Below are 18,652 nucleotides of genomic sequence, written 5' to 3' on the forward strand. Positions count from 1 at the left end.
TCCCTGGTGGTTTTATGACTTGGGCTTCATTGGTCTCCTATTGCTGAGTTACATCATTTGCAAAATATATCATCTGGGCTGGAAGCACTTAACTGATAGAGTATATGGATAGGCAAAGCTGGAAACCATTTTTCTTTTAAATTATATAAACATATTCTTCCCACTGTGTATACTTTAGGGTGGTATATCTGGGTCATAGAATATACTATAGAAGCTTCTTTTGATAATCTTTTGGAAATAGCTAGTATTTTAGTGAGTATTACTAAAAAGGAGAAAAATGGAAATGCTATCAGATCTTTCAGTTTCCTAACAGCTGAATAGGAGATGGCTTTTAGCTGCAAGTAGTTAAGCACTGATAGCACAGAGTTGTCACCCACCCCAGCAATTCCAGAATCTTCTTGATACTGTTGGGGTTATCCTGCATCCCACACTGAATGCTCTGTGAGTCCTTCACAATCATTTCCATTAAATGCCATCCTACTGTGACGTTTTTGATGCAATGTTACAATGCTTCTGTTACCATGTTGTCCCATTCCCTTATGTGTCAACACAATCCAAAAGATTGTGGTGCATAAATTTGTCCCGTGGGTTGAATTTAGCAAAATGGCAAACCCTAAGCATAATGTGCAAAGGGTCTAAAAGATGGAGCATGGCACAGGCAGCTAGGGACTTCAGAATTCTAATCCCAGTTTTCTCACTCATTATGCTGTATGAATTTGAGCAGGTCACTAAACCATTGTGACACAATTTCCCCCAGTGTATAAGGGGAATAAGTGCAGATAGATGAGGGCTGCTGTGACTCTAACTGATTAAACCAGACTAAACAAACACCGGTAACATCTGACTAGCACAGTTACTGCAACATGCAATACCAATAATGCCACTGCTACATCACAGTAGGACGTCAGCTGTCTTATTTGTGAAGCCAAGAATGCCGGTAATATGACCTGTGATACTGTATGTTTTCATTTAATATGTCCCCCTCTCCCAACCAAAGGAGTGATAGATATTTTATCCAAAGCAGAAAACAGTGACTAGCAGTAGTGAATAGGACTAAATGCCTTAGGCTTTCCTTTTCATCACACTGCTAGCAAAAAAAAAAAAAAGGATATTGATACTACTACTAAATAAAAAATCCTAGGTTACCAATTTGTTTATATTGGGGTAAATACGGGCTTGTTTTGTTTTTTGCCTAAAAACAGAAAACAGAGATTCCTTTTTAATAAAAGCAATAAACTTTGCCAAGTGCATAAAACCTCATACAATTTCTGAGACGGGGCATGACTATATATAAGTGATATGAATCAAGAATTACTGCTTTGAAATCTAGTAGGTGTAAACAACATATAAAACTAAAGGTGTAAACCATTATAAAAATGTGCAAGTGAGAGCAGATTTAGGCCTGTATTCAGCTAAGAAACTGATCTGTGACACCGAGGAATTAACTGTAACTTGAGTACATCATTAGATTAACTCTTACCACAAATAAGTGGTCAGTAAATGGCACTTTGGTATTTATAAATCGCAATGGAAAGACATGAATGTGTGTCTTCTCATCAAAGACTGTTTTAAGACACAATTTTCTGAAGGCATGAAATAACATCTTTTCGCCTCAGCTAATGTACCAAGGCATTTTAGTAAAGATGGGCAATTCTGCAATTTCTGTATCAAAACATATTTATCCCTTAATCCTTAAATCATGACAATTGAATATAATACAAGTCAAAACCGTCCAGCAAAAGATGAAAATGGGAATTAGCAAAAAGAGCTTTAGATTAAAATTTCTGGCCCTGGAAACAACCAGTACAAAATCTCAATACCTCCTCAAGCGCTTTAGCAACTCGGAGAGGATTCTGTATGTTTTGTTGAATGAATGACAGCAGTAGTTACAAGGAAGAGAAGCTGTTGTTATTCAAACGGGGATTTCATAATAATCATAATCCATAAATGTACATAAATGTAATTGAAAGCTTTTGTATCTTTTAAACATCAAGTACTATATGGTACATCTGCTTAAATCACAGAGCATTTGCGCAAGAAAGTTAAGCTTTGCATTCCGGATATAAATTAAGACACAAATACAAACTAATTGTTTGACGTCTGTTATCCTCAGCTGAGCTGCTGTAGCTATTTCCTTTTTTCTCCTATATACTAAAGCAAACTGCTTTCTTCTTACCTTGAAATATACATGTTTGTAGAGCTATACAAGGGCACTTGGGTTGACAATAAAATCTAGATAAATGATACAACAAAAACACAAAGGAATGAAGTAGTGGTTCATGTGGTCTGCAAAGGCAAACATATTTACCCTTCTCCAGTGCGCACGAGAAATACACACAACTCTGTGAAATCCCTGGAATTATGAACAAATGATTGAGCACTCACAGCCCTGATGGAATTCAATGGGAGTTGAGTAGCACAATCTTTGAAAAATCAGGCCACTTTGACATAAATGCCTACTTCAGGCACGCGCATTTGCAATGAAAAAGGCTAGAACTGTAGGTCAACATTTTAAAAGATATTCTGACTGCTAAAATGGAAAGGAACAAGCAAGTGGGCTCCTATTCTGGAGCAGGAGGCTGAGGAGAGAAGTAAAGACTCTCTCACAAATGGTTTACATAAAACGGGCCAGTTTAAAGTTTGTACGTATCCAAGGAATCATCTTGCAACCCTTTCCCCCCCATCCAAAAAAAAAAAAATACTCAGGCTGATCCTATTTACCACAGAATCCTAAAGGTTTTCCCCCCCAGGTTTATTCAATCTCTGACATAAAAATTGCTTTTAAAAGAAGCGTTTTAGTTTTAGAATTAATCTTCCTTGGAGCTGTGAATTGCATGCATGAATCATAATAAACTGTACCTCCTCGATAAGTGTTCATTTTAGAAGACACACAACTTCTTCAATTAGTAATTCTATAAGTACAATGCAAGAAGTGTATCTGATTTACCCTATCAATATTTTGTACCAATATCAATTCAATACCTAGACTGTAGAATGTATGTCCTATGCAATGGCATTTGAATGACCTTAAGGGCATAGACTATGTATCCTAACATTGATGGGATAACATGGTTTTGGTAATTAAATATTCATGGTAAATAGGCCCAATGGCCTGTGATGGGTTTTAGATGGGGTAAGATCCAAGTTACCTGGGAAAGAATTTTCTGTAGTATCTGGCTGATGAATATTGCCCATATGCTCAGGGTTTAGCTGATCGCCATATTTGGGGTCGGGAAGGAATTTTCCTCCAGGGCAGATTGGAAGAGGCCCTGGAGGTTTTTCGCCTTCCTCTGTAGCATGGGGCACGGGTCACTTGCTGGAGGATTCTCTGCTCCTTGAGGTCTTTAAACTACAATTTGAGGACTTCAATAGCACAGATATAGGTGTGAGGTTTTTTTTGTAGGAGTGGTGGGTGAAATTCTGTGGCCTGCGTTGTGCAGGAGGTCAGACTAGATGATCATAATGGTCCCTTCTGACCTAAATATCTATGAATCTATGAATTTCATTAGCACAGCAAGGTGAACTTCTGTGCAACAATGCAAAGGTTAATTTATTTATATGCACAATTATTTATTTTTTTGCTCATCTGCATTCAAGGCCTCATCAAGTTATAGAACAATCAATACCTGACTTTGTGACTCTGACAAACTTAGTAACATACTGCCATACTTACATAGTCATTGCTAGAAAAGAGGAAAGATGTTTGGTTTTGTTCTTGTTACCTGTAAATTCAGAAAACTGGCTAAAATCAATATGCAGTTCAAAGTGGTTGGATGACGCCTACACTAATTGGCAAATTTGCTTCCTTCTTGACAATGTTCACTAAAATATCACGCAAGACATGCTCATTGATTTGTAACAGAAATGTGGTTTCCCAGAATGAGGCTTGAAGGGTAGCTTGAAAATCAGGAGAGTCCAATTTGAAGACTTAACACAATTTAAAAAGATCCTCAATGAAACATGACTTCTTTAAACACATTCTGGGCAGGAAGCAATACGAAAGGAAAAAGTATCCTCACTGTTCTTAGAGATTAGAGAGGATTTTGTAAATTTCATTAAGATTAGAAAGCAAGATCTAATGATGGATGGTTGGTGGGTTGAACCCCTTGCGAGGTCACATGCACTATTGTTTCCTCCTGTTTTAGGGTCCATCTTTGCTTCCATCACAGCAGAAAACCTCTTCAAATGACCCACCCTCCAAGAACAACTGAGTTTCAGAAAGCCGCAAGGAAGAAAACTGTTCAGCTTATGGAACACACACTGAAAGATTGTTTGGACATTTTAATTATCTTTTGACCCCGGCTATTGATACACGCCTCCTTGCTTACCTCCTCCCTTACAGGTCACCTTGACATATGCATGTCTTGTAACCAATGAAGCAGGTAGGAAGGAGGGTAGGGTGCTATTGGCACAAATCGTGCTGTTCTGACTGATAATAGCACAAATTTTATGCTTGCGGCCCTGTGTTAGAAATAAAGGTGGGGTGATTCTTCTTTACCATGGCACCCATGAAGTCCTTCACCACAAAACTGTAACTGTTGTAGACAGCCTACTGAGTCTGGGTTTCTCCACTCAGAAAGAGTCAAATATTTCTGGCTGTGAGACTTTTCTAGCTACTCTGCCAATTATTGTTCAAAAGTTTTGACTGATTGAGCATTATACATAAAAAAGAAATATGGTATATCATAGTATTACACTACCACAGCTTACATTTTCTCATAACCTTACCTCAAAAAACATTTTTAAAACCCCAAAAAGTACCTGGTCTAGGAGTTTGTGTACAGATTTGTCCATTTCCAAAAAAGCCGGATGGACACCGACCACAAATGTACCCAATATCAGGAGGTTTACGATCAACACATAAGACCCCAGGGAAGCATGGCCTATTGGCACAGGTAGTAATAGGTCGTTCAGGAGCTCTGACACCTAAAAGAGTATCCAAGAACTTTTCTTTATTAAATTAAATCTTTATTAAAAGTGAAACAGTGACTATATAAGCCCAGCCAAGGCTTTACACTACTTTTATTCTTTTAAAATATAATTAACATCGAATGTTTCCCAAATCTTATGCCAAACATAAGAATGTCCTGAAGGCACAATGTATCAGAACATCTGTTTCTTATTAAAGCAAGATTTATTAGTCCTCTAATTATGTGTTTTAAAGTTTATTACTCAGAGTTGCTTGGCGTTTATCATGGACAGAATAGAAATTGTAATTTTCAGCATAAGTGAAAGATTAACAGGGTAAGAAACTGCATTATTCAGATATCCCATATTTTAAAAAATCATTGGAATCTATTTGGCAAACCATATTTTGGCAAAGGTAATACATTGCCTTTAGAAATATATTGTAGAGTTCTGCATATGGTTCTGATATAGAAATTGTCCAGGAAAGTCCGTTATGTGACACAAGACTCTTTAAATTCATTTAATTTTGTACATAGTTAAATAATAGTAGAGGTTACCTGGCAATATGTAGTTATCTGGCCTAGAACAGAGATAACAAAGGATGTATAAAGTCTGAATGGTGGTTGTATTTCTTTTTAAACTGTCTTCAGTGGGCTCTAGATTATGACACTCAAATATTTTCAGTGTTAATTCTGCACATTGGTTGCAAAAGAACTAGTACAAAGTAAACTGAAATATTTATGGATTTATGTGGTTTTAATGCAATGTGTAGACTTACTTTGGATAGTGGCTACCACTGTACAACTACACAAAAGGGTAAGAGGACACAAAAAACAGTTCCCCCACATGAACCCCTGAACAACAGCCAGTCACAGACCTCATCTTTCTGCTTCTTGAGTGTACTATAAGTCCCAAAGTGGTGCAGACCAAACTGCAGGCTCATGCCAGCATAAGTGGAGTGAAGGATTCCCCATGTTAAGGGTGGAACAGTGTCCATTGTAGTGTACGTTTGCTGCTCCTGGCGGCATTATGTCTGCTGAAGGAACAAAGATTTTGGGAGATGTATGTTCCCCCTCCAATTATAGGCTGTGGCAAAAAAAATCCACAATAGATTCTTAATATATGCTTTGAGTCCATATTTCTTGCATGACTGAAGCTCCTGCATAACTCTGGGGCTGGACATGGACTCCAGGAGAAGACTCCTGGCAGCCCATGACTAGGATAACTTCCTATTAGACGTCAGTGCCTTTGTCTATTTTTTTATGCCAGCAAAAGTGGAGTCCCTCCGATAGGCATGAATAGAGATTTCAGTGCTAACCCATCCAGAGCTGGAGAAAGTTTTCTGGATGAATAGTTTATTCACTGTATAATACAGTTTTGAGTCAACCAAAACTATTCCCAAACTTGGGTTGAATTTGGTGAATGGTTTTCTCAGGAATTTTTTTTTAAGTCTAAGTGTTTTGATGTTTTTAAAATAAAACATTTCAACTTTACATATAGAAACAACATTTCATTGTGAAATTTAGCTAGATTTCTTAAAAAAAAAATAGAAAAAAGAAAACTCTGAGAGCTAAGTTAAACTAAAAAAGGGTGAAAAATTGTTTTGGGTTGAACAAAATGTTTTGCTTGACCCAAAACAATTTTTATTTTTATATTTAATGTGTTTTGGTTTGGCCACCAAACTGAAAGATCCACCATGAATCTTATCCACACTAATAGTTCCCGTACCTATGTCACATTTTCTAGTAATAATGCAACATTTCTGTGTTCTCTGTTTTTTGCATTTGGCTCTGTCTTATTGTGATGTGCTGGAAACAGTTATTTGTGATTATAAGGATGTAAAATGTATGAAGTCTTGGTACATAAACTGCAAATCTGAAAAGAAATGTCATGGCATAGCATAACTTTACATACTTACCATGTGTGTCACTACCGTTAACACTCTTAATTGCAGGAGCTTTCTTTGCCTCTAAGGGTTGCATTGGCCATTCACCCTCTATCTTGTTCAATTCACCTTTGGCATTATTATTATCAGTAATGAAATCTTCTGTAATGTCAGCAGTGGCCTCATCTGTGATAGGAAAGCATATGGAGGTCAGGGTAGCAAGGTGTTAGAGCTTAGCTGTGATTGATGATAAAAACCAACAGTAACAGCAAATCAAGTAACCCCCACCTTTGTTTATCCTAGAAGCCAACCATAAAACAAATGCAAGCAAAGCAGATGAGTCAGCTGCTGAAAGTCATCAGGATTTCAGTACAAAAATTATAAGAAAATATATACTAAGCCCAAATTACCCAAACTTTGCTTAAATGAGAAAAACACCCAATATGCATAGTGGTCATAGAGATGTAGCTGTTAAGGGGTCCACAAGTTCCGATGTGTAATGTGGCCTGGCTTCTCAGATCTAGATTGAATGCTGGGATCTATAATCTCTCTGCCCCATACTTCTATATGAAAACGAGGACAGCTGCAAGCTATGTAGTAAAAGTCTGTGGGCTGATTCTACAGCTGCGCACATTGGATACTCCTGTACACCGTGCACAGAGATGTAAAATGAAAGGACTGATCATTAGAGACTTTTAAAAATATTAATTTCCTGAACACATTAGGGAAACTACCTGAATGAGTTAGGGACAGTAAAGTCCATCTGGGTTCATATTAGCTAGCTTGACCAGGGAAGTGTGTGTGTGCAGGCTCAATCTATAGATGGAAGCCTGGAAGAGCTATGTGAAGTTCTAGGCAGAGACTCTACAGTGAAGCAGAGACAGAGATAATATGTTTTCCAATAAAGCTCCTTGCTCTGTGCTAGAGGAAAGTGACTCTGATTCTTTAAAATTGTCACATGACTGGAAGAACGGAATGAGAATGCAAATGAATACCTATTTTTTTGTTCCAAGGTTTTTTAATGTAAACTGAAAAAGGTTTGTTTTTTAATGTAATCTCTTCCCCCTCACACAATTAATCAAATTAACACCAAAAATGCAACAAAAAAAAGCAGACACAGCGGCAGCACTGGAATTACTCAAATTGATGGAGTAATAATGTATAGCAAACATTTATGTCCGAGAAAAGTGTAAATTTCACTGAAGGAAGAGTCAATAGGCCTCACAATACAGCTCATTGATTTCAACATTCCTCTATTATAGACGTGTATAGAAATACCCAGCAGCTTTCTTTCATAATCAACAAAAGAAAGAGTAGGTGTCTTGGCAAGTCTGTCTCGTACTGCTTGAAATTTTTGGAAACACTTACAAACAAATTTCAATTGTTGATTTATTTCCCCCCCAAAAATATTCTTTTTATTGGGGCTGGAGTGGCAGGAGCTGATTGAGGGTTCCCCAGCAGCGCCCTGCCACAATGCACAAATGAAAAAAGTAAAGGGACAGAGTAGATCAGATTCTTTGCACCTGGGACGGTCCCTTTGCGCTACTGGAGCTGCACAAAATGACCTTAAGCCTCTCCAAGGAGGCTGATGAGGATTTCTCAACATGGGGTAATCCTGCGTTTCTATAAAACCTCTCCTTGTCCTAGCTGTATGCCCAGCTGGGAGCTGTGGCTTTCCAGTGCTGGAGGAGGCAGTGAAGCCCAGTGTACTCCACTGGTCCACAGAGGGCTTAATTGTCTCTAGGAGAATGTTCTAGCTGGTTCAAGGCTGCTTTAATTGGGGCTGGTGTAGCTCCTGGCTGCTCCCAGGAACACAGAGCCACCTTTGCCTTCCTCTGTACCTTTCCAGTTGTGCCAAGCATAAATCCAGCAGCACAGCTGAAGATAGCATCCAGTATGCAAACACTCAGCAGACATACAGGTGAAATTCACTTATGTGCAAAGGGCTTGCACAAGTGCCTTCTCTCCACTTAAGCTCCACACAGGGCCAGCTCTACACTTTTTGCCGCCACAAGCAGCGCCCCGAGTTGCTGCCTGAAGAAGGGAGCTGCCGCCGAATTTCCACCACGGAACTGTGAAGATACAAGCTGACGCCAAAATGCCGCCACGATGAAAAAACCCATGCCGCCCTAACGATGCACGGACTGCCAGTCCTTTAAGATTGCCGCCCCAGGCACGTGCTTGGAACGCTGATGCCTGGAGCCGGCCCTGGCTCCACACTATCCCTTAGTATGGGAACAGAGCAATCTTTTATAGATGACTCCACAACCGATGTGCACCATGGAGGTGGCTCTGCATTCATCCCGATATGGCTTCAATGGAGGAAACCGTTGTGGAGTAGGCTAGAGGAGCAGGGAGGGAACCACACATACTCAGATCCAGGGACCAAACGCCATGGCAATAGGTAGGCAGATTATTTTCCAAGTACTGTCTGTGTAATCATGGATATGCTGTAGGGCTGTGCATTAAAACAAAGATTTCAAACACCAGAAAAACCCACAGCTGGCAGAGCCCAATATGAGAATAGTCAAATTGGTAATATAATAGTAGCCTGATCTGTGTATTTAAAGGCCTGACCTTACTCCCTTAAAGTGAGTGGCAAGACTCCCATTAACTTCAGTGTAAACAGAATTGGACCCTAATTTTTGTCTGTCTATATAAGTAAATCATGCAAAACACTTACATCTGCAAGATTTACCATCCCCCTCCATTCCACTGGGGCAAGTTCCACATATATATAAGATCCAAAGGTGTTTATGCAAGACACTCCAGGAAAACAAAGATTCTCTTCACATTCGTTCACATCTTCCTGACAAGTAAGCCCTGTGGCAAAAACAAAGGAGAGGTTAATAAGAAGGAAGGATCTGTGTTTATTCCTCAGCTGAAATGTTCAGGTAGACTCTTGAAAACTCATTACAGGGTACATCATTCATTTTAGAGCCAAATTCCCCAGTCTCACTTAAATCTGCTGTTATCTCACTGTTTATTATTACTGTCAGTTTTTTGCATCAGAACTGTTGAACTTGAAACTGCGTGGAAAACTTTAGACATTTTAAGAAAATGAAGCTTCATTTGAAGCTTTCGTCTCTGCTTTTTCTTTTTTTTCTTTTTATGTCATTTATCTGAGATCTTTGCCATTTATTTAAAAATTCAGTGTCACCATTTGGACTTTAGCATGTTGAGAGCCATGTTCTGATGTATTGTGCTGTTGTTTTCTATTTGAGCCATATTATTAACAGCTTGTTGCTTGTCAACCCGATAGGGTTTGCTTGGAACAAATCTTACAAAACAACCAGATGGTTTTTGGAAATTTTCATGCTCTGTTCTTATAATGTAATTTAAAGGGAGACGCTCAAAGCAAATTTGGGGCAGAGTTTAAGTGTTCTAAAATAATAAACGACTGTAAAACTCAAATAGAGTGTGCGTCTTGCATTCTCTGCAGTCTTTACATCCCCAAATTTACAGCACTAGACCAGTTCAGGGGAACCTAAAAAGGAAACTGACCATCTAGTTAAACTGACCATCCAATAAATAAAGTGATCCTGAGTAATCTGTGTTGAGAAAATTGCAAAAGGCAAACAATGTAAATGAAAAGTTGAATCAGACTTTAAAAATGTATTTTACTTTAATAATAACGTAAAGATGATATGTTAATATCACTGGTAATGGCATTGGGCTTAAAATAGCACCTGACCATCTCAGGGGCATATGGACAAGGTAGCTAAGGTTCAGGTGGAGTATCCAGAAAGTTTGTAGCATATCATGGCCTAGGCGTGGTGGGGAAGCAGAAGAAGTGGTATCACTGAAAGGTGTTTGGGACAGGGACTGTGTATTACTGTGTGTGTAGGGTCACTAGAACAGTTGGGCCTCAATTCTGATTGGTGCCTCTGGGCAGGGCTACAATACAAATAATAGCAACAAGGACTCTGGACAGATTATGCTGGCCTCAAATGGGTCCCTCGACAGATGTGGAGGCTGAAAGTGCTGCTGTTGTTGTGCAAACCGTGCTCCCTCATCTCTTGAGAGAGAAAAAACAACGAAACTCTGAGAAGGGAAATATCCTTCTCCTTGTATTTACGGAGAAATGACCCACTGAGGGATGCAGGACCAAACTCTTGAGTGTGATCCTATTAAATATACTGAAGAATAAGTAACTGACCATTTTGAATTATAGGGCTATAATATCACTGAGGGATTCTGGGAGTATTATGTAGTGTAAGAGAAACTAAAGTTTGTTCCATTACTGGAGAAATAGTATAAAATTAGAAAAGGCTTCTAAAAATAATTAAGGGACTATTCATTTCATAGATGGATCCATGGTGGTTTTGTAATTAAGTTACTGCACTTGAGGTTGGATTCTAGATACCTGGGTTCTATTCCCAGTCAGTGGATATTGAGGTTTTTTGGTTTTGTCATCAGTAGAGAGAGGACAATATTCGTGTTGAAGGGAAATGAATTAATATTTGTGATGTGAATTGAGATAGATAGAAGGCACTTTCCCCAAACTTTTCAGAAGCTCCTGCCCATGTCTATTCCCATTCTCACTTCCACGCTCACTGAAGGCTAGTCTACGCTACCGTGCTACATTGGCACAGCTGCACCAATGCAGCTGTGCCGCTGTAGCGCATCTAGTGAAGACACGCTATGCTGATGGGAGAGCGCTCTCCCATTCGCATAATTACTCCATCTCAATGAGAGGCGGAAGCTATGTTGGCTGGAGAGCATTTCCCACTGACATAGCACAGTGTGGACACCACTTTAAGTTGACGTAACTTGCATCACTCAGGGAAGTGGCTTTTTCACACCCTGAGCGATGTAAATTGCATTGATTTAAGTGGTAGTGTAGACAAGCCCTGAGACTCTGATGTTACGCTCAGGAATGCAGGGATATAATTCACTTGGATCACAGCTACTTAACAATGCATCCTGTATTTCTCTAGAAGTGGCATTTGGGAAACTCTCAAAAGAGTTAACATTTTGCTTCTACTACCTGTTCACTATCCTTTGTAAAGATTTGTTGCTAAAATGGTGTTGTCACTTGAGCATGATAGCATTGCCTTCTCATTAGATTATTGATGGCTTTCTGGGGAATTGAGACATAAACACAACATCCAGGATGAGCTTATATTGTTGTCACAGAACCTGCCCTGAAGTAAAATCATCTACCTCCCAGCTGGTTTTAAGCTTCACTTGCTTATAATTTTTCACCTGCTATTAAAACATTGAGATGTATTTCTGTTTTACTCAATTATTTCTTTATTTTGTTGTTGCTTTGTTTGTTTGTTTGCTTGTTTGTTTGTTTTTTTAAGTATTTTTTGGTCAGGAAAATACAGCAAAAATAATGTATATTGCATATAAATGTCCAAGAAAAAAATGTGATCAGTGAAACCTGGTGTGTCCTTCAACAGACATGAATCATACATCCATGGCTTTATAGTCATGATAATAACATATTATTAAGTGTTAGCTATTCTTCAATCTGCTGTTTATCCATTGTCCCAACAAAATATAAGTAGAAGCAAAGTGTTCTTTAAATCATACTGAAAATATCCCATAAGGATTTTTAAGCAGCAAGCTGTTTATGAAGACAAGCTGGTTCACATGGACTCATAGGTCTTTATTCTCATATACTAATATAACACCAATGGGTCTGACTCTCCACATGAATGAGTGCAGCAGGATAAAACTGGTGCAACTCAGTGGAGAATCAGGCTCATTGACTTCACTAGAGTTACTCCTGATTAATGCCGGTGAAAATGAAATCAGAATCAGGCCCACAGTCAATTAATCCATCTCCCTGGGCCCAGTGAAGAATTGTTCCCTATACTATGTTTCTGAATGTTTTATCAAACCCAGTTTTAAAAGTCCCTAGTAATGAGGTTTCTCACACTCTCCTTGGGAGACTATATTCTCCAGCCAAATAGAAGATTCCAATCAGCTTCACTCTTAGGGTATATTTTAGATATTCATCCTACACTTTCCCTTTCTAAATTTCTTTTCCATACTCAGTCTCACATAGCAGGTTTCTTTCAAGATTTCTTTCTCTCACTTACTATCTGAATTTGCTGTCCCCGAATACATTGGCTTGCATTTTTCCACGTCTCATTTAATTTACTTTCTGCCCATGTTTTTAACTTTCTCTAAGCCCTTTCTCACTCCGCACTGCTGTTCATGTATCCTTCTACATTTTGGGTCATTGGTGAATTTCATTAACATGTCATTTACTCCATCTTCTTGAACATTAATGAAGATATTAGATGAGGCGTAACCTAATACTGATCAATATACAGTATTGCTGACTTGCCTATTGGATTGCCCCCGCCATTTTAGCCCCCACTCTTTTGCAATCCCATTTATTTTATTTAAGGAGTTGGCATATTACTTCCCCCTCCCTGTTCCCTACTCCAGAACTTGCAGTGAGAATGCCAGTTTCCAACTAAAACACTGGAGTTTGTACAATGTATGTAGCCTGGTGAAGTGCTTTGACAGAGCTTTAACAGCATGGGTGGAGGGGTGGGGAGAGAGGCGGAAGGGGGCTGAGATGCCCCCCAGGATCTTATTTGCTAGTGCATAGTTTGCTACGAAGGAAGCTGAGAAAGAAGATCCTGGGTTATAGCATGAATATGTGTGTGCTTTCTTTGTGTGCCAGCAAAGGGAATCCTAGGCTGTTTTTTAGCCTCAAAAATATAAGTTGTCATGTCTCAGTAAGAAATATCTTTCTTCATTCCTGCTGCAACTTTACAGTTGTCAGTTGCTTAGAAGAAAACAAGCAGGAGCAGTGAGGGAATTGCTGAAAGAGAGGGTGTGGGTTTGCATGACTGTTCTTCGGTTTTCAGACGGGTTTAGTAAAATCTGTTGGCTGGCTTTGGCTGAAAATGGATATTCCTCCCTCCTAAACTGAAGTCAGGTTCTTCCATGGGCCTACTGTGCATTTGGGCATTCTGACCCCACTTTTAGTCACCTTTCCAACACTAGGGCAGCAGTTTTCTAGTGTACAGCAACCACTACTATTTCATTAGGGTGTGTTTTATGTCTGAACTTGATTGTTTCAATTTTTGAAAGTGGAGTGCAACTTTCAGTACGGAACTTGTGAGTATCCACATTGACACGTGGTTTAGTTCCAGGAGACACAGGCTCAAGAATGGTAATGACCTTTCATCACTAGACAACAGATTTTAATCTGGCATGGTTTGACAGCAACTGAAAGTTGTTACTCTTTGATGGCTGATTCAGCAGACTTTGTGAAACACAGAGGCACCTGAGTGGTTTTGTTCCAGAGCTATAAATGGCTACCATATTAGTAGCATCAGGGGCGATGCAAAGGAATAAGTATTTGAAGACTTGGTGAGAAGAGGGGTGAGCCATATTGGAGGAAGCTTTTGCTGCCACTGTGGTGTTGTAGTTATTCTACCAATAAATAAGTGACTTCATTCAACAAGGTTTCTTATCTGGTGCAAACATTTAAATTCAATTTTTTCACATTTCTCTAGTTCTTTTTCTATTCTTGAAATTGGCTTGCACCGTATATTAACATTCTTGAAGAAAGTTCCTGCTATGACACGCAAAATATCAAAACAATAAGAACTTCTGTAAAGTGCATTCCCAACACAATGTGTACTGTCCATTTTGTTTAATCTCTTTGTAAGGTTTCTCATGTGCTTTCACACTCTAGTTTTTCAACAACATCTCAATATTTCCAATTAGCCAGAGTAAGCAACTGACTTGAATCTTTTTATGAGCAACAGGAAGTTATGCGTGTAGCTGGCTGGCTTAGTTTTATCTTTCTCTAACTTATACCTTAAAATGAAAATGACAGAGGCATATCATCTGAGATAAGTAATTTTAGCAATTTGGTACATGTACTATTTTGTATTGTAAATACTCCTCTGAGACCACTTTGGTTTGTCAGCAAACACTCCAGGGTTTATTTAAGTATCCTCTCAAAGAGTGTAGAATTATGCCCATGCCCAAAATTACTGTAACAGCAAAACCACTTAAAACAGAAAAAGAGATCATAGGATCATAAAAAGTCACCAGGCCTGGTTCACAGCGGGTGTAGATCTGTGTACTTTGTTGGCTTTAATCAAACTGTAACAATTTATACCAGGTGAAGATCTGCTTTATAACAGCTAGAGATGGAAATTCCTCCTGCATCTACCTGCTCACTTGTACAAGTGATTGAACTATTCACTGCAAATCAAAACCAAAGGCCTAAATCCTTTGTAGGAGGTTCAGCTATGTCTGTCCTTTAGCCTACACTGTTTGTTTGATGCTTATGCTATCTCTTTCCATGTTTCAGTCTTTTACCTCATTCTTTCCTTTCATTGCATTTCCTGCAACTTCCCATCTGTGTCTGTCCCTGCATTGCATTCTCTCATTCCTTCCCTCATGTGCTTTCAAGTCTCACCCTGCCCCCACAGTTTCTTGCTCCTGGTAAATGAAAGGTCAAATACGTCTTTCTCCTTTATGCCATCTGCATGAGAGCCATCCACAGTTGCAGCGCTTGTGCTGTCATGAATGTGCATTGCCGCTTGTTTATCACCATCTGCAGCAGCAGATACCCAAAAAGGTGACCAGGAAGAGGTGAGACAATGGCTCTGTATGTCCTACATGGGGGTCAGAAGAGATGGCTAGCCAGGCAGAGAAGAGTACACTGTGCGAGCAAGATGTCTGGGAATCCCAGAGGTGTTACGCCTGACGAAGGCCCGATGACTAATGAAGCTTCAGGTAGGGTAGTGTGGTTCTGCTACAACAATAAACCTCTTAATCTCTCTCATGCCCTTTTCAGCTCTTCTTCCCTCTCTCCCAACATCAGTCATCTCCTTTCCAGTCGCCTTTCTATCACCCATTTTCAGTTCTGCCCCCTTTCTGCTCCTTCTCGGACAGCATTGACAATGCTCCTTGGTTCAGCTTAGTGCAGCCCCGGAAGCCCATAAAGATGACCACCTGCCTGTTCTGGGCTTCCCAGCTCTCTTGCTTGGATGACTGAGTGGGAGTTAGAAGGAGATGAACTGAGGTCAGAACAGTTCATAACACCACAGGCTCCACTCTGATTTCAATGGGCTGGAGCTTTCGGTTGCTTGATTCCCTCAGCACCGACAACCAATGGCTGTCCACATGCCTTAAGCTAAGAAAGGGAGTGATGGCAGCAGAGAGAGGATTCATGCAGCCCACTTGACAGATGTTTGTGGACATCCTACACTGCGTTTGAAAACCCCACACTCCTTATCAGATCAAATAGGAGTTAGAAGCAGTGATGTGTTACCTTTTAAACCAGCTGGACATTTACAAATGTAGCTATCTACACTGTTCATGCAAATGCCACTCCCACATGAGTTTGGTTTTCAGTCATTTATATTTTCCTGGCAAAAGTTCCCATCAAATCCACTGGGGCATATGCAGAGATATTCACCAATTCCTGGAGGGAAGTTAATATTGGTAACACATGATCCACCATTCATGCAGCTGCAAGGCTTCACTAAAACCTGGAGAAGGCAAAAGGGAGTCATAAATATGTTTCTCCTATTGAATAATCACAGAGAAAAGGTGCATCTAGCTACCTTTTAAGGTTTGACTTGAAATGCAAACTCATGATACATTATTATAAAAAGTAGAGTTGTCAGGAACATGTCAACAACACTTCTTTTGATGAAAAATGCTGATTTGTTGAAAGCTAAACTGTTTGCTGGAAAGCACTGGTTTTGATGAATTTTTTGACTTGAAAAAAATGTTGCAAAAAATGTCAAAATTGTCAATGTCCAATTTTAACATTTTTAAAGCATTTAATGACATTTTTCATTAAAAACAACTTTGCATCTAGGAATTTGACTTAATTTATAATAAAACAAGGTTAAAAAGAAGGAAAGGCTGTAATGAACATAAAACGTATAGAAATTAATATAACAAGATATTTTGATGTTTGTTGTTGTTTTGTAAATGAGTGAAAATTTTTGAGATTTTGACTTTTATCCCAATTTGGGATGCAAATTTTTTTTGAAATCTGTTTCCCATCCATTACTAATAAAAACTTCCTTCTAACCAATGTACTATTTCCATAGAGCTAGTCTCACAGTGAAGGCTTTTTATTTATACTATTGAAAGCTGGATTTTAGCTTCCATCATTTAGGGGCACAGTCTAACCTCAAATATGCAAACAAAATTCCTGTTGGCTACAATAGCAATTGTTATTGAGTATCTGAGGGCAGAATTCCTTAGTTCCTTAGTTTTGAATGAAGAAATAAATAATCTTTTAAACTGCTTGCCTGCCTTTAGTGTTAACCACTAATTCTTTAACAAATGTCTTTGCAGGCATGCATTCCCTAGATAGTCTCTATTCCAAGTAAAGAGAACAGCTTCAAGTGCAGTTATGCTGTGTACTTGCAAAGACAAGATTTCAAAGAATTTTAATAAAGAAACATTCTCTCTATAAAATCTAGCTATACATTTCTAATACACCCATCACAGTAACAACCAATACATCTGTTAGTCTATAAGGTGCCACAGGACTCTTTGCTGCTTTTACAGATCCAGACTAACACGGCTACCCCTCTGATAACTAAGTTATAGTTTCCCCATTTGTTTAAGAACTCTACAGATGATTATTTTGGCTAAAACTTTGTTAGGCATGTGAGTCTCATTAGCATCTCCAACAATTATCCATTATTAGCAAAACTGCTCTAATATTAAGAGTCCGCACCCCACCTCATTCATCTCATTAGCTCATGCTATCACAGGATTAATGTAGCACCTTACAATAAAGACAAAACAATGTACGAGAAACCAAAAGTGGAGTAATGACATAAGAGCAAGGTACCCTCTAAAGATATAATTGAGAATGAGTTATAATCTCCCCTTTAGAGCTAAAACTTGGTCTTTTATGTTATGTGCTTTTTTCAAAGATCCAAATGCAGACTGTGAATGTTAAAGCCGATTAATGTACTATTAAGAGGCTGTGCAAGAGTGTTCTTTCAAATAGCAATCAATAGAACCTGCTCCTGTTCATTGTATATATTGGTTCTATGCTCTCAGAGATATTTATTTGATTAATTGATCATTACTGCCATACTGGATTATATGCACTTACTAAGAAATAGCTGAAGTCTCAGTTTTTAAGACAGTAACAAATTATTAGCCATAATGGAAACTGCACTAAACCAATAGCATGATAAACAGTTTTTTTTTCTTAACGTTCCCCTCCTACCTCTACAGAGTATCTGCTTTGTGCTTTGCATTCATCTGACACAGAGAATTCAAAGATCTGCGGTTCTTCCAAATCGACTTTCCAGATAAGAAGGCCAGCAGGAGACAGCGTGGCATCCTGTGGCCCAGCCTCTAAGATGAATAGCACTGCCGACCCTTCAGGATCCACTGCTATTAACTGGTAAACAAAATTCTCACCAATAAACGTCAGCAGCTGGCTGGAAGGGACTTGGAACACAGGAGGTAGATTGTCTAAAAAGCAGAAACGAGACAACGATTATGTACATTCAGACTTCTGCAATTTAAATATTCACAGGGCAGATTTTTTTAAGTAATGTGGTAAATAGACTAAGTGAACTAAAGCTGATGATAAGAGTAAAGTAGATGTCAGAGATAACAAAGTGCTGTACTCCATCAGAAAGCACAACCTCCTCCATTCTAACTGGTTCATCACTCATATGGAACCTTCATCATTTTTGTGATTCGTCGGACATATGGGAGCAGTCCCAATATGAAATTATACCCGTCCACTGCTTCCCTTTCCCCATCTCTTACCTGAAGTGGTAACTGTAGTTCTAATAGGGGCAAAGACCTGAAAGTACTGAAACTTCAGCCAGCTGTTTCTATATGTATGGCTCATGCAGCTCTATTTATAATGTG

The 18,652-nt window shown here is 39.0% G+C and overlaps 1 protein-coding gene across 1 annotated transcript in view; it reads right to left on the minus strand.

The window, feature by feature from the left end:
• The window catches only part of LOC144272375 (von Willebrand factor D and EGF domain-containing protein-like), a 218,268-nt gene that overhangs the window by 86,626 nt on the left and 112,990 nt on the right, over positions 1-18,652 (minus strand). Inside the window, 6 exon segments of the mRNA XM_077830375.1 lie at positions 4,762-4,926; positions 6,827-6,979; positions 9,477-9,531; positions 9,534-9,616; positions 16,059-16,278; positions 17,994-18,244. Of these exon segments, the coding sequence (XP_077686501.1) occupies positions 4,762-4,926; positions 6,827-6,979; positions 9,477-9,531; positions 9,534-9,616; positions 16,059-16,278; positions 17,994-18,244 (927 nt within the window).

This window comes from Eretmochelys imbricata, chromosome 11 (assembly GCF_965152235.1).
Source record: "Eretmochelys imbricata isolate rEreImb1 chromosome 11, rEreImb1.hap1, whole genome shotgun sequence".
NCBI lineage: Eukaryota > Metazoa > Chordata > Testudines > Cheloniidae > Eretmochelys > Eretmochelys imbricata.